The 16,078-nt window shown below is 41.3% G+C and overlaps 1 protein-coding gene across 1 annotated transcript in view; it reads left to right on the top strand.

The window, feature by feature from the left end:
- The window catches only part of ZFC3H1 (zinc finger C3H1-type containing), a 3,672,721-nt gene that overhangs the window by 3,294,193 nt on the left and 362,450 nt on the right, over nt 1-16,078 (top strand). The window contains exons 29-30 of the mRNA XM_044087220.1: nt 1,106-1,210; nt 1,329-1,494. Of these exons, the coding sequence (XP_043943155.1) occupies nt 1,106-1,210; nt 1,329-1,494 (271 nt within the window). The remainder of the gene's footprint in view (nt 1-1,105; nt 1,211-1,328; nt 1,495-16,078) is intronic.

The following is a 16,078-nucleotide window of genomic DNA, read 5'->3' as shown; positions in this document are numbered from 1 at the left end:
AAAACTCATTGCCAAGAAATCCATTATAATACCTCTTTCGAGGTCTGCCACCCTGGGTAACTGTCATCAATAAAACACCCCTAAAAGCTGATTCACTAGTTAGGATCTGTGAACTTGTATAGATAGTAACCTAGCTTTCAACCAACAGGAGTTCAGGGTAGTAAGAAAATCCTTCTATGTTGCTCAACTTATAAGCAAGGGCATGATGTCTAGGTCCAGAGAGGTCACCATACCACTGTACTCTGCCCTCATCAGGCCCAGCATAGATTGTAATGCCCCCTTCAATATGTACCTAGCCAGACACATGCAGCAATTGGAACTGCAAAATGTCCTATGCTGATCGCCTCAAAATCCTCACTCTTTACTGCGTATCATACAGACTCCAGAGAGGTTATCTTTGCCTGGCATACAAAGCATCCCTGGGCCCTATTTTGAGGAATCTTTTGCACATCCATAAAATAAACAATATCAGAACTATTAGATTAAAAGACATACATTTTGTGTGCAATATAAATAGGACATGTTGAAGAGATATATATTTCTCAGAATTCCCTTTCTATGGAACTGGCTTCCCATCCATGTGAAGCAGTGTTCCTCCCTATCCCTATTTAAGCACGACTTGGACCATTGGATGAGTAATCAGAAGTTCACCCATGGTCAGGCACTTTTATTGACTGCCTCTGTCCATAAGAAATATATCCCCTCCTATAAATTAAATTTGTGAGTCATATTTGGGTTCCGCAGCTAAGCTTTTAAGGGCATTAGCCTAGTGTACACCTGTGAGAGTTGACACTGGTATGTGCAACACCATCTTGAAGGCTTTGGAAAACATTCTGCAACCTGTGACTTAATACCTGGGTCTAATCTTGAGGATTATGCTTTGGTATCTGGTCCTTAACATGTTTTACCTCTCGGATTCATTGTCAGAACCAGTATTAAAATATTTTTGTTGCATGCTGATTAGCTCTAATACTATTTGTGTATTCAGATTTCATTGTAGTTGTAGTTGTGTTTCCTGTATAATTTAGGCTTGTTTCCATAATACTGCTAACATGTAAGATAGCCCACTTGCCACACCTTTAAACTTCAACTTGTTGTTTCACAGTCTGTGGCAGTCCACTCATGCTAATGTGGGAGAAGCAGTGGATACCTTTGAGGCTGCACTTGGAGCAGTAATGAATCAGACTGTACTGCAGAAGATTTGGATGGAGTAAGTTTATCATTACTGAACTGCAATTTTTAACTTTATGTATAATGTATATATTTTGGTTTCCATTTGGCAGAAGCATAGTAGCTGACTGTTTAATTGTTCTGTTTTGTTTTGGCAGGTACCTTGTTTTTACTAGTAAGAAGCTTGCTATTTCAAAAAATAAAGTCAAAGACCTAAAGCACTTTGCTGATCTGGTGAACAGATGTCTCATAACTGTCCCAACACGATATCCTATTCCTTTTAGCTCTGCTGATTATTGGACCAACTATGAATTTCATAATCAGGTATATTTCTGATTCAATGCTTTCTCCTAAGTGCTAAATTAATTTAATTGCTAAGAAAACAGTTGTCCATGCTGAGATGATTTTTTTTTCCTTGCTTTGTTTTCACCATTTTGTCACTGATTTTAGTTCTGTCCTCCTTGGCTCCTCATGAAATGGTGGTGATGCTCTCACATGCCTTTTCACCAGGAGAGTCCTTTCTAAACAGGAAAGCCAGTAAGCTTAGCAGAGACGGGATTAACATTGCATCTGGAGAAATGCCCTGGTTAGCTGAGGGATTTTTTAAAATTGCAGCTAATTAATACCTCTCCTTTGTGTGCTTTAATATGTGCCTTCAAGCATGGAGGTCATTGCCTTAGCCAGTAATGTTACCTGAAGCTTGATACCACTCAGAAGGTGACCATCTTACCATGATCCTTAGACTCTGATGAGAAGTCGTGTCCATTTTTCCTCTCCCCATGCATGCATCCCTTATCCCTACCAGCAGAGGAAACTGAGCAGGTGTAGCTTCTTTATTCTTTCCTGTTGCTGGTCAGCTGCTCCAGTGCCAGGTCTGCTGGTTAAACCTGGACCTTACTGAGATCGTCATCTCCCTCTCTCTGTCCGTGCCGTAGGGCTGACCATGTAGAAAAAGTGGTAACAAGGTATTTGGTGTGGTTATGATTAGTAAGAGCACTTGGCAGAAGATATTTTCTTGACTTGTTTTTTTTCTTAAGAGCTCATGAAAATTTGTATTTGTATATATCACATTTTTTAACAGTGTATTCTCAGTGTCTGCTAATGTTTCTATAAATTGTATCTGCAATAAAATGTTTCCTACTAGTTTCAAAACAAAATGGCAACATTTCCATACCACATTTGGTGTCAGAAGACACCCAGTATTGAAACATGCCTAAAGCTGCTATTTTCTTTTGTAGATTTTTAAGATATTTTATTTATTTGTTAACCAGTTAGGCTAACTAGGTACAAGTGACTCTGGGGTGTTGTCTATTTAAATTGCTTTCTTAAATTCGGACTTTGGATTGATTACCCCAGTCTCTGTTTGCATTTTCTGCTGGTGTGCTTTTGTTTCTTTGATAAAGATAAGTAGAGGTGCATGTTATTTAAAGATACTATGCTACACCTTTTATTAAGAAAAATGAGATTTTTTTTTAACATGACACAAATGTAAAGGTGACTGTCACCTGTTTCCTTTGCAAATCCAATCCCATTGCTTCTGATTCTTTTATGACGATTTTTGATTTGAAATACCACATGACTATTTTAGGGTCTTAAGACATTCATTATGTCTCTACCATTCTTCCTTTGGAACGTGTTTATCTTTACAGCATTTATGTAATACTGCTAGTGTGAAATATATTATATTCTGGCATAGGGGCAGGATAATTTTGAGAACAATTGTCTTTGTGCTGCTGGATCAATATTTCCCTTGTTTAAGGAATTCACCAGTATGTTTGCCTGCATCATTTTGACTAGCTGGTTTGTGGTGCCTTGTTGGTGAAATTTATTTTGATTAAAGTAATTGTCTAGCCAGTAACAGTGATGGTGTACTGCTTTACCTGATGCCAATATTCCATCTTCACTGGTGTCTTAGTCATGCAGAAAATAAATTTCACTCTTATGGCAGCATTCCGTGATAGATTCTTCATAATTTGCTACTTCTCTTCTCATTGGTGCCAATATTATCATCTTTATGTAACATGAATGGCCAATGCATTCTGCTTTGTCCACTGTCTGATTTAATCATCAGTCTAAATAAAAAACTCCACTCCCAAGAAGCTCTCTTCACTCTAGAGAATACTGACATCTGCGTGGTGACTGAGACATGGTCTAAAGCCATGGAGAGCAAACCGACAGTGGAAGGCTATAATGCTTTCGACACATTTAGACCAGCTATTACACAGACAGAGACTAAAGGTGGAGGTGTCTCGATTTGCATAAAAAATAAATATACCTCAAGGCTGGTCAGACAGGACAATGCACATGTGCTTCTTCACGTTCAAATCACCATAGGCAAAATCCAGTACCATTACCTTGCAAGCTATAGGTCCCCCCTCCATGACCCAGGAAAACCTATACCCTGTATTTAAACTTATTGGAAACCCTCACAGCTAACCCAATACCATATTCAGGGGTGATTTTAATTACCTCATCATTAACTGGGAATCATATATGACACCAAACGTACAAGCACAGATTCCTGGATTTTGTAAACACCCTCCCTGGAACAGATTGTCAATACACCAACAAGGGTGCAACCATACTGGATCTGGTCCTCACTAATATGGGAGAGTGCTCTACACCTCCCTAGTCTAATGTCTTCTGTAGTAAGGTCAGACCACAAAATGGTCTCCTCTGAAGTAAAAATAAAACCTGGAACCTTAACTAACCCTGGACCCAAGAAGTTAGCAGTGGGGATGTCCACCGATACAGAGAGGCCAGTCACAAGTAGAGTCCCTCAGGAATCAGTCTGACTAAATTTGCAAATGATTTCAACTTTGGCGCTGTCATTTAATTGCCCACTGACGCAAATGTTCTCCCGGAAGGGCTGACACAAACGAACAAATGGTGATTGAGCCATGGTCTAAAATTACATGCCAAGAAATGCATAGTAGTATCCTTCAGAAAGTCATCCACCCCTGGTAACTATCATATTAACACAACCCTAAGAGTTGACGCAGTAGTCAGGGACTTGGGGACACAGTAATTTAGCCTTTGACTGTCATGTGTCTTCAGGGTTGAAGTCATTCTGTGTTGTGCAACTTATAAACAAAGGTATGGCATGTAGGTCCAAGGAACTTATTGATGTCCTTCTATTCTATGTTGTAGTAGTCTTTGCATATGGGTTGTATTCCGCTGTCAACCCGAAGTTTGGCTTGTATACAAAAGCTTCAAGCTACTGTCTGTACATGGGACGTCGCACGTAGGCTTAGGGAACGTCAGCCATAAAAGGGACATCTGCACGTACAATCCTCAGAACTTTTTTGCTGCCATTTGGAAAGGTTGACTCGTATGTTCGGTCTGCTGTTGGAATCTGCGTTTTGTTCCTCAGCTTCAGATAAGTACCCTATTAGAGATGTATTTGCTTGCTTCTGCCTTTTTATTATTGTTAATGTCATCCAGAAAGGTCAAGTGTAGGTGTGGAAGGCAAATTCCACATAAGGATAGACACAAGCTCTGTTTTGTTTGTTTAGGGCCTACCCACGGCCATCAGTCCTGTTCTGTCAGGGCTTCGTCCATAAAGCTATAAACAACACAGTCTAGAAAAATAATAAAACGATACCACACCAGGTTACGGACTTACAAACACTGTTTTAATAAAAACTTCATCCATAAAACTGTACATAGTCATCTGTCTGCTTTAAACTTATATCTTGAAAACCAGAGGCTTAAACATCTGGCTTAGGGAATCAATGGAAGGTTCTGTGAGATGTTCATCATGTTACACTGCTGCAGTCATTACACTTGGGTTATCCTGCCATCAGGCGGTTCCCCAGTCGGCCTGAATTCCAAAGTCTTGGTCCGGTGTCGGTTGCTGTCGCCTCATCCCTGACGTCAGTGCGACAGGGGTATATAAGATGCAGCCAACGCCATTTTCTTCAGTCTTTCTTGCCACGCGGTGCCCAAAGCAAAAGCAGTTCGCAAGTGCCGGTCGGCCGTCTCCTGAGATTTTCATTCCGAATCCAGAACCGAAGTCTTCTACAAAGCTAAGTACCCCATTGGGGAAACTTTTTCTTGCCTCAGAACGATGTCAGTAAAAGTTAATAACTGTATTTCTTGTGGGAAGCAAATACCTCATAAGGATTTCCATTCCTATTATATCCCATGCCTAGGCCCAGACCATGACGTCACTGGTTGTCGGTATTGTGCTAGGTTTAACAAGCACACTATTAAACGTCTGTTTGATTTTGCTCAACATTATTTTGGTAGAAAATTCAATTATACCATGCCGTTGGAACCTCCGACAACTGGAATACACAAAAAGCGCAAAGACAAGGATAGGCATCTGAGGCCAAAAACTGACGATGAAGCCTCTTCTAGGCCAGTCGCCGGTTTTCAGCGAGGCACCTTCGCAGCCCGTGACGACCGCTTCTGTAGAACCACAGGCCACCTCTGACTCCCACGTGGAGATGGCTGGGCCTTTGGACGCACAAGTTATTCAGCCTACCGAGATTAACCTTTCAGAGGGATCCGGAGTAGCTGAGCAACCCACTGCTTCAGAGGGTGTCTTCAGACCTACTCAGTTAAGCATTAAACCCGCAGCTAAGTCTAAGCCTCCTTTAAAATCAAAGAAACAAATACAGCATTCTCCAGCACAGGCCTCCATGCCTAAGAAACAAATGCTCAAAATGGCCGAAGACCTAATCACTCTGATAAGGGGGTCCCATCCCCCTCCTGATAAAAGGCCTAGACAGGATGCAGACTGACTCATCCGACCAGGTGTCCATCTCTTCTGATTCATCCTCAGACCTAGGTTACTCTTTACCCCCTTATGAGGATTCTGATGCTGATGAATCAATTCCATCAGCCTCACCGCCTGAGGACTACTCCTTTGGGGAAACCTTACATACCATGAGGGAGCATTTCCACTGGGAAGGCCAGGATTACTCAGAATCCAAGAAAAGGCTCAGAGACTTCCTTTTACTACCTCAACACAGACCCCTTGCTATTCTGCCAGTGTTAGATATTGTGGATGATGTGTATACTGACTCCTTACCTCCAGCCCCTGTTAAACCTGACAGATACTACAGAGTCCCTGACTCGCATAAATTTCTGTATAAAAGCCCTGTAGCTGACCCTGAAACTATTTCTCAGGGACCCAAAGGAGTTAAGGCCTCATCAGCCAAGATCCAGTTCCCTCTGACAGAGATTCCAGAGCATTTGACAGATGGGGAAAGAAAGTATATATGTCTGCAACTTTAGCAATGAGAGCCTTAAATTGCCAGTTTCACATGCTAAAATATCAGCAATTTTTACTGTCTCAGTTAAAACAAAAAATGCTTCCAAAATCAGATCCTCCTAATTTTAAAGAAATGCAGGATTTATTGCATGCAGCTGAACAAGTGGGAAAGCATACTTTGCAATGTGGTTTTGATTCTCTAGATGCCTCCTGCAGAGCAGCAGTTACAGGCTCTGTCATTAGAAGACATGCTTGGTTAAAAGAACATACGTTACCAGATCATGTTAAAGCAAAATTATTGGATGCACCTTTGCAGCAGGATGTGTTATTTGGAGTTAAGGCAGAAGAGGTATTAAAGAAAATGGAGGATAAGGCAAAATCTATGCAAACGGTGAAGGATTTCTTACAGGTTCAGCCTCCTAGATTTAGCAGAAACTAGTCAACTAAGAATTGGTCCTTTCCGATTACAGACAGACCTCAAAGGGGAAGATACAGACGTCCAAGAGGTAGAGGTCAAACACAAGGTCCTTACAGGCCTCGACAATGGGTTGCATCAGGCCAAAAAGAAGGGGAAGACAGGCCCCAACCATATAAAAAGCAGCTCCAATGACTTCCCACTACAGCTGCCAAACAAATCCCTTTTGGCAGCCCCCTTGGGAGGAAAACTGGCACTCTTTTACCACAATTGGCAAATGATCACCAAAGGCAAATGGGTTCTCAACATTGTATTTCAAGGTTACAGGTTCCACTTTCACACTCTGCCAAGGTTAAAAGGAAAGCCAAATCTGCCACCAAATCAATGGGCAGAAGCCCAAAAACAAATTACAGCACTCATGGATATGAGAGCTATTCAAAAGGTACCATCACAGGAGCAAGGACAAGGATTTTAATCAAGACTCTTTCTGGTACCCAGAAAGGACAAAGCCTGGAGGCCCATTCTGGATCTTTCATCTCTAAACACTTGCCTGGATGTTCCGAAATTCAAAATGTTGACACTACAGCAGCTTCTTCCCATGCTGGGCAAGAATGCTTGGCTCATGACTTTGGATCTCGAGGCATACCTGCATGTCCCTATCAGACAAAACTGCAGAAGATACCTCAGATTCATAGCTGGTTCAATGCACTACCAATTCTCTGCACTGCCCTTTGGCTAATCTACTGCGCCCAGGGACTTCACAAAGTGCCTGGCACCAGTAATTGCATTTTGCAGACAGAAAATAATTCAAATTTATCCGTACCTGGACGACTGCCTGATTCAAGCAGAGAGCAAGGACATTCTTCTAAAACATCTGGCGTTTGTAAAAAAGTTATTAAGTTGCCTGGGGTACACAGTAAACAAAAAGAAATCAAAACTAGTGCCCTCACAAGAGATTATATTCCTGGGTGCCAGCTTGAACACAACTGCCCAGATGGCTTATCTCACGCCAGACAAGCAAAGACAACTGACTCAGTACTTTCAGTTGATGGCAACAAAGACCCAACTCCCTGCAAGAAAAATTCTGCAGGCCTTGGGTTACATGGCATCCTGAATACTACTAAGTCCATATGCCAGACTGCATATGAGGAAACTACAATGGTACCTAAAGAATGTATGGTCTCAACACTGTCAAAGTTTGGAAACAGTTATACCACTAATTCCTTGCCTTCAACAGGAGTTTCAATGGTGGGCTCAAGCTTGTCACCTCAACAAGGGACAGCCTTTTACACAACCCACAGCCAGGCAAACACTGACAACAGATGCATCGGATTACGCCTGGGGAGCACACATGGCAGGCAAATGTATTCAGGGCACGTGGCCCTCAGAACAAAGGCATCTTCACATCAATCAAAAAGAGATGCTAGTTGTACAAAATGCCCTTATAGCTTTCAAGGACCTGCTGCATCCAGGACAACTACTGCTGAAGACAGACAACACCACAGTTATGTGGTACATAAACAAGCAAGGGGGCACTCACTCCTACCCCCTATGCAGACAAGCCATGACCTTGTGGAACACAGCTATAAACCTTCAAGTTCATCTGCAAGCACAATTCCTGCCAGGAGAGAAAAACACATTGGCAGATGACTTAAGCAGAAACATCATGGATCCCCACGAATGGGAATTGAATCCAAAAATATTCAGAATGATAACACAGAAATGGTGGAGCCCGGACATAGATCTTTTTGCATCCCCAATAAACTGCCAGCTACAAAAATTCTGCACAAGGAGTTACCATCCACAAGCATGGAAAGTGGATGCCCTCTCATTCAGCTGGGAGAGCCTACAAGTATACGCTTTCCCACCACTACCTCTCCTGCTAAAGGTGCTCATAACAGCCAGGCAAGAAGAGCCAAAGATGATCCTGATTGCACCAGACTGGCCACGCCAGCACTGGTACCCAATTTTAAGGAGCTTAGCACAAGAACCACCCTGGATTTTGCCTCAAATCCCACATCTGCTGACTCAGCACAACAATCAAATACTACACAGCCAGCTAAAGACCTTAAACCTAGCTGCATGGAAGATTCCTTAGTCAAGCAAGCAATGCCTCTCTCCAAAGCTGTTATGGATGTCATTCTGGAGGCCAGAAGGCCTAGCACCAGAAAAGCCTATTCGGATAAATGGAAGAGATTCTGTGCCTGGAACCAAGCTCAAAGCCTTGACCCTCTTGTCCCAAACATTCCTCAGATACTACAATAGTTAACTGAGATGCTGGACAAAGGCCTCTCCTTCTCATCCATCAAGATCCACGCCTCTGCCATCTCTGCTCATTACAACACGGAGCCACCAATTTTCTCTAATTCTCTGTTAAAACAGTACCTCAGAGGGGCTAAAAACATAAGACCACCCCATAGAGCACCTACTCCAACTTGGGACCTCAACTTTGTTTTGGAAAAAACTAACTTTACCTCCTTTTGAGCCAGCTAACACAGCAGAATTAAAATATATCTCTTGGGAAAACTGCTCTGCTCCTGGCAATAACATCAGCACGAAGAGTTTCAGAATTACAGGCACTAATGGCAGTGGAACCTTTCCTCATTTTCCACCAGGACAGGGTGTCTTTAAGAACTAACCCTATGTTTATGCCAAAGGTGGTATCCAGCGTGACTCTAAACCAAACTATTCACCTGCCAACTTTTTAACCTAAACCACAGAATAAAGGGGAGAGACTACTGCACTCTTTGGACATTCACAGGCAGTTACGGGACAAAACCAAAGCTTTCAGAAAATCTGAGCAATTATTGGTAGCATATGCTACAGGAGCACAGGGAAAAGCCATTTCAAAACAGACTGTTTCAAAATGGATAGGACATTGTATACGTTTCTGCTACACATACCATGGAAAATGTGTACCTAGCAGCATTAGATCTCACTCCACCAGGGCAACAGCCACTTCAACTGCCTACTTCAGGGGAGTACCTACCAAGGATATTTTGGAAGCAGCAACATGGAGTTCTGTACATACATTCACCAAGCATTACCATCTGCCTCTATACTCTAAATCCAGAGCTGGCTTCGCCACTGCAGTGCTGCAGGGCCTTATAGCCACCCCTAATGCCTTAAAGAACCAACCCCCCTACCTCAGCTTTGGGGATTCTACCCAAGTGTAATGACTGCAGCAGTGTAACAAGATGAACATAGTACAGTTTTGTACCTACCATAAATGTAGATGTTCGAGTGTGTACACTGCTGCAGTCCAGGTTACCCTCCCTCCTTCTACCCTTTACTACCTATGGGGAGTATTTGCTGGTAGTTGTAAGTTGTTTTTTGCTTTTCTTATGTATGTTTTACTAGCAATTGGAATTGCCTACCTATTTAGAGGCACCTGACATCTGGGGCAAGAAAAACTGAAGAAAATGGCGTCAGCTGCATCTTATATACCCCTGTCGCACTAACGCCAGGGAGGAGGCGACAGCAACCGACGCCGGACCAAGACTTTGGAACTCAGGCCGACTGAGGAACCGCCTGATGGCAGGATAACCCAAGTGTAATGACTGCAGCAGTGTATACATTCGAACATCTACATTTATGGTAGGTACAAAACTGTACTTTCCTGTGAGCCATCCATGAAGAGGAAGGTGGGCAAAGCTAGGCCTGAATCCTCTTTGGCTGCGCCTTTTCTCTCTCTGATGTACCCCTTGAGGTTGGTGAAAACCCAGTGGTACATTCGGTAGTAGGGTCCGTCTCTCTGCTGGGAACCATGTTGGAGGCCGTTAGGTGTGTGGATCTGTGAACGTCCGAGGCCATGCAGACGTCTGGTTCAGACAATTTGGGAGAACCACGGCTTCTTATTTCTAAGGACTCATGAACTTCTCTGGTTTTCTTGTAACAGGAAGCTTTTGCCGTTCGGCCTATGTCAGGCCTTGCTCCTGCTTTAGAGAGACCTGCTAAAAAGAAACAAAAGACTAAACACTACATTACCTTCTACTCCTACGTTGTTTTCTCTCAAGGTCTTAAGGCCTTGATGACCCTCAGGCCTCTAGCTTTGGCTTCTCCTATTTCTGGCTCTGCCTTCTCCTCTTCCCCTGTGCTGCCATCGGGTCCTCAGGAGTCTTTCTCTGGTATCCCGGCCCAAGATTCTGACTCAGAGGGGTCTTACTCAGATGAAGACTCCTTAGCATATTCCACCCAGGTACCTTCCCCCTTGGAATATGCTTCCCCAGAAGAAGATTCTAGTGGGGGAGACTCACCATGGAAGAATTCTCTTTTGGGGAGACTGTCAATAAGATGAAGGAATTCTTAAAGTGGGACTCTTCTCAAATTCCAGAGGAACAAAAGAGATACTATGACTTGCTTTAGGTGGAGACCCCTGCACCTGCAACTGTCCCTGCAGTGCTTCCAGCCTTCTTTGATGCCTTTACTTTGTCTTCCAAAACCCCAGCTTCACAGGCACCAGCTCCCAAAAGACCTGACCATTTCTATAAGGTCTCTGAGTGTTGCAAATTTCTTTTAAATGTCCTTCAGCTGACCCATCAGTGTTCTCTCTCACTTCTGACAAATCCTCTCGGGTTGTCCCCTCTGAAAAATTACTTACTTCAGACAAAGAAGGTAAAATTTTAGAGAGATTAGGTAAGAAGGTTTACACTTCAACCCTTGCAGTCAGGGCCATTAATTACCAGACCCATATGTCTAGGTATTCTCTAGCTTTGCTATACCTAGCTTCTCAGGCTGTTCCTCAGCTTCTGGATTCAGAAGCTAAGTCCTTGGCTCTTTCTCTTTTTGCTGCATCTTAACAGGTTTCTGGGAATTCCATTAAATGCAGCTATGATGCTGTAGAAGCTTTCTCCAGGTCTGCAGCCTCTGCTTCTGTTCTTAGGAGATACTGCTGGCTGCATCTACAGGTTGTTCCAGATGACATCAAGGCAAAACTGCTTGATGCATCACTGGATAATTCTGCTCTTTTTGGAAAAGCAGACTCAAACAAACTGGTAAAGTACACTCCAAACGATATAACACCAAACCAAACAAGTCCAACGGCCCAAAGGTGAAACACAGAAAAGTTTAATATGAAGCGCTTTTCGTCACTGTTAATACAGTAACTTCATCAGATCAAGTAAAAAAAGTGTTGACTATTGAAACTGAGCAGGAAGCCAGTGGTTCTAACTCTTGGGATACGAGCCAAAAGTTAGACTCTACTAATGCTAATACGATGTCTAACTATAGAACTAGCTTTATAACTACATACTGTAAGGACAGTGACAAAGTTTGATTTATATTATATAAAAACTGGGAACTCATCAGTAATGACAAACTTTTAACTGCAAAACTAGGAAGTGTCCCTAAACTCGTATTTAGAAGAGGTCTTAACCTTAAAAATTTACTAGAAAGGAAAGATCTAATGAGTGTAAATAGATCTACAGAGATGTCTTCTTGTGGTATGTGTAGGATGTTTAAATTTATGGATGTAGGTACGACATTTACCATCAATGGGAGGAAGTTTGAATTTAATCACAAATTCCATTGTAACTCAAAGTCTGTTGTTTACATCGCTAAGTGTACAATCCTGTACAGCTTTCTACATTGGGAAAATGGAGCGTAGGCTCCGTGACAGAGTGTACGAACATACCCATGCAATTGATACAAACAAAAGTGACAACTCTCTTGCTAAACACTCACATTTGACTGGGGGACATAAGTTTATGTTTAAAGCAATAGACCAAGTTCAGTTAGATGTTAGGGGTGGTCCAGTAAATTTACTTCTAGAGGAATGTGAACTAGCTTGGCAGTTGAGACTTAATGCCTATTCTAGTCCAGGCCTTAATGAAGAATGTAACATCATTTGTTTGCTTAAACTAAAAAGTTTAAAAAGATGATGTCGCACTAGAAAGTGTGACATCAGTTTTTATTATGCAAGTTCATAGAATATATAGGTTCTGTTTATATAGTTATGTTTTACTAAAATAGTATAGTGTATTTTAAATTGTATTAACGTTTTGGTTGTAGTCTGTCTTTAACAACATGTGTATATACAGCCTTGGTTGGTGATAGGAAGCTTTTTAGCATGTGACATTATTTGTATTTGGTATTTAAACATGCCTTGAAGCTTTTTTACTTGATCTGATGAAGTTATTGTATTAACAGTAGCGAAAAGCGCTTCATATTAAACTTTTTTGCGTTTCACCTTTGGGCCGTTGGACTTGTTCGGTTTGGTGTTATAACTTTTTTGAAAAGCGGCTGCAGAATTCTTTAAGACTCTCAAAGAAAAAGGTAAGGAGCTCTAAGATTTAAAGCACCTGCTAGTTTCTCCAGTTCCTAAACTTCATAGGAACTTTCCTGCTAAAATTCCGTTTTATTAAAAAACCTTCCAGGTGTTCCTCTTCTTCAGCTCCTTCGGGTTCTAGGCCATGTAAATCTTTTAGGAGACCACCCGAGTCAAAAACTGTTACTTCTGCTCCATCCCCTCAGCAACCCTTTCAGTCCAGACCAGGCTCTGTGACATCCAACCCAACTTCCAATTCATACCCCTGTGTCTCTTCTCCTTTCTGTTTCCCTTTCAGCCTGGAAGGAGATCACCAAAATAACAAAGACCAAATCCAGCAAAATTCCACCACCAGCAAGATAGTCCAGGAGTGAAAAATGCAGGCCAAGAAGAGCTTCCAGTAGTTTAATAAAACACAGCAAAATTGACAAGATTGAGCGCTTTCATATACACATATACTTCATCAGAATCTGTTTCAAAAGCACAAACACCAAGTTTAAATACCCCTCCCTATAATCACATGACAGTTTGCATCATCAGTGCACTCGTATAAAAAAAAAAAAAAAAGCATGCCTTAAAGCAACATGTTACAGGTTAAGACTTAAAAAATATTGTTATCTACTAGTTTACAAATATAAAATGAAAATAAAAATAATCCTTGCCCGACAAAAAAGTTTTGTTATATATAAAGTCTGTTGAAATGCACAGAACAGCAGCACTTGGCTACACAGTGTAAGATTTAAGTTTTAAAACACAAGCTGTAGACACCCCTTCATTGAGACTAGGAGGATTAGTAGCATTTAATCTAAACTGCCAACGCAATTCCCCTTCTTCCAATTTATCCTCCCATGGTCCCCCTCTAAGGTCTTGTAACACTTGTTCCAAAATAAAAAAATCGAAAACTGCGACTAGGGTACTCTATAATGTGTTTTATCAAGGACATTTTTAATATCAGCTTTATGTTCATAACTACGCTCTTTGATTTTCCCCTTTGTCTTGCCTAAATAAAAACTTTTACACAGTTGACATACAGCAGCACAAACCACCCCATACTGTTGCAGTTACAAAAATTCCTAGATCTAATTGTCATTTGGTTTAACACCAGGTTATCACCTTCCAGTATGTCATTACAATAATTGCAAAAGCCACATTTATAGGTGCCAGCCCTTTTGTTACTGCGTCCATATTCACAGTGGACAGATGTGTGCTCAAGATAGTTTTTAATGGTCTTGCCCCTTCTAAAGATCACGGTTGGATGGTTCCCTATTCTGTCTCCGAATTCTTTAAACAAAGAAAACATCTGCCAGTTTTTGATAAAAAATACCCCCTAATCTGTGCGGCCTCATTGCAAAACTCAAAGGCTTTTTGCAAAATAGGCCCATCCACTTGTCTCCTAGAAAATGCACCTCTGGCCAAAGTGGAGGTGGGGTGTATAAGGGGGTACTATGTCTCCCTTCATTCTTTTCTCCATTGCATTATCCTGAATCGTGGCAACTGTGCCCTCGGGGTACCCCCTCTTGAGTAACATGTGCCACAGTGTCTCACATTCTTCCACAAAGTGGTTGTGAGAGGAAATCATTCTAGCCACTCTAATACAGTGGCCTTTGATAATTCCTATTTTTTGATGGAGAGGGTGGGTTGCCCTAAAAATATATAAAAAGTTTATGCTGTATGGGTTTTCTGTAAATTTTGCTAGCCCATTGTTCATTCTGATAATCTTTAAAAAATAGTAACATCCAAATAATTGGTACGTTCCAACTGAATGGTGTGAGTAAACCTCAAAAAGTTGTAAAGGAATTAATAAATTCCATAAAATCCTGGATCTCCTCTGGGGGTCTATCCCAGACGATAAAAATATTGTCCAAAAAATGGAGATGTAACTTCCATGGTTTAACTTCATAGTGTCTGAAAAGAACATTTTCCCATTACAGCAATACTATGTTGGCAAATATGGGGGCACCAGACGCCCCCATGGCTACCTCTTTTTTCTGCCTTTAGTATTGCCCCTCCAGAAAAACAAAGTTATATTTCAGAACTAAATCCATGCATAAAACTAAAACATTAACAATCTCATTGTTAAACTCGGTGCATTCACACAAAAAATCATGGAACCCTTCCAGACCTTGTTCGTGTGGTAATATGTTAAACAACTCAATTACATCCACTGTTAAAAAAACAGTGTCCCTTGAAAATTCCAAGTTTTTCATTTTACACAAAAAATCCCATGAGTCCTTGCAAATGTGTTCAAAATGTTCCAAACACTTTTTTAACAAAGAATCCACGTAGACCCCAAGGGGGTGGATTTTGGAATTACTGGCATTTACAATTGGTCTCATTGGTGGGTCAGCAATGTTCTTTTGAATCTTGGGGATCCCGAATATACACAGGACAACAGGATGTAATACCTGAAGAAACCTGTGTACTCCCGGTGTGATCTCCCCCTCTTCCACCATGTCTTGCAAAAAAAAAAAAAAAAAAAAATTCTGCAGTATGCCAATTTGATGTACTTCGTTAACGTCTCCTCATACAAATCACAATTTGTGACATGGCTCATCATTTTGTACAAGTAGTCTTCTCTGTTCATGACCACTACCCCTCCCCCTATGTCGGGTTTCATGATCCTTGATTGTTTGTTCCTAGCTAGTTGAAAAAGCTATGTATACTCATGGTTATTCAAGTTACTTATGTTTATTATGGTTAAATTTACAAAGGATTCTGAAATCCAACTCTACCATTTTTTCAAACAATATTAAAGGCAATTAAATGTGCTGCTACGTTTCAAAATATTGCTAGTAAAATCTGTTTGACTTCCCAATACTAGCCCCAGATTCATTTTTCTGAGGCACAACTTCAAGTCAATTAACAGTGTATCTACTTTAAATTGAGCAGAAGGAACAACTTACCCTTGTTGAGTAGATCTGCATGTTTAACAGTACATTCAAAATCACTCTAATTTAATAGTTTAAAGTCACCTGAATGATTAAATATCAACAAAAAGGTCCTTCTG

The sequence above is a fragment of the Protopterus annectens genome, chromosome 11.part0 (assembly GCF_019279795.1).
Source record: "Protopterus annectens isolate FY-2018-M chromosome 11.part0, PAN1.0, whole genome shotgun sequence".
Classification (NCBI taxonomy): domain Eukaryota; kingdom Metazoa; phylum Chordata; order Ceratodontiformes; family Protopteridae; genus Protopterus; species Protopterus annectens.
The sequence above is the reverse complement of the archived record's forward strand: the minus strand, read 5'-3'. Positions and strand labels throughout refer to the sequence as shown.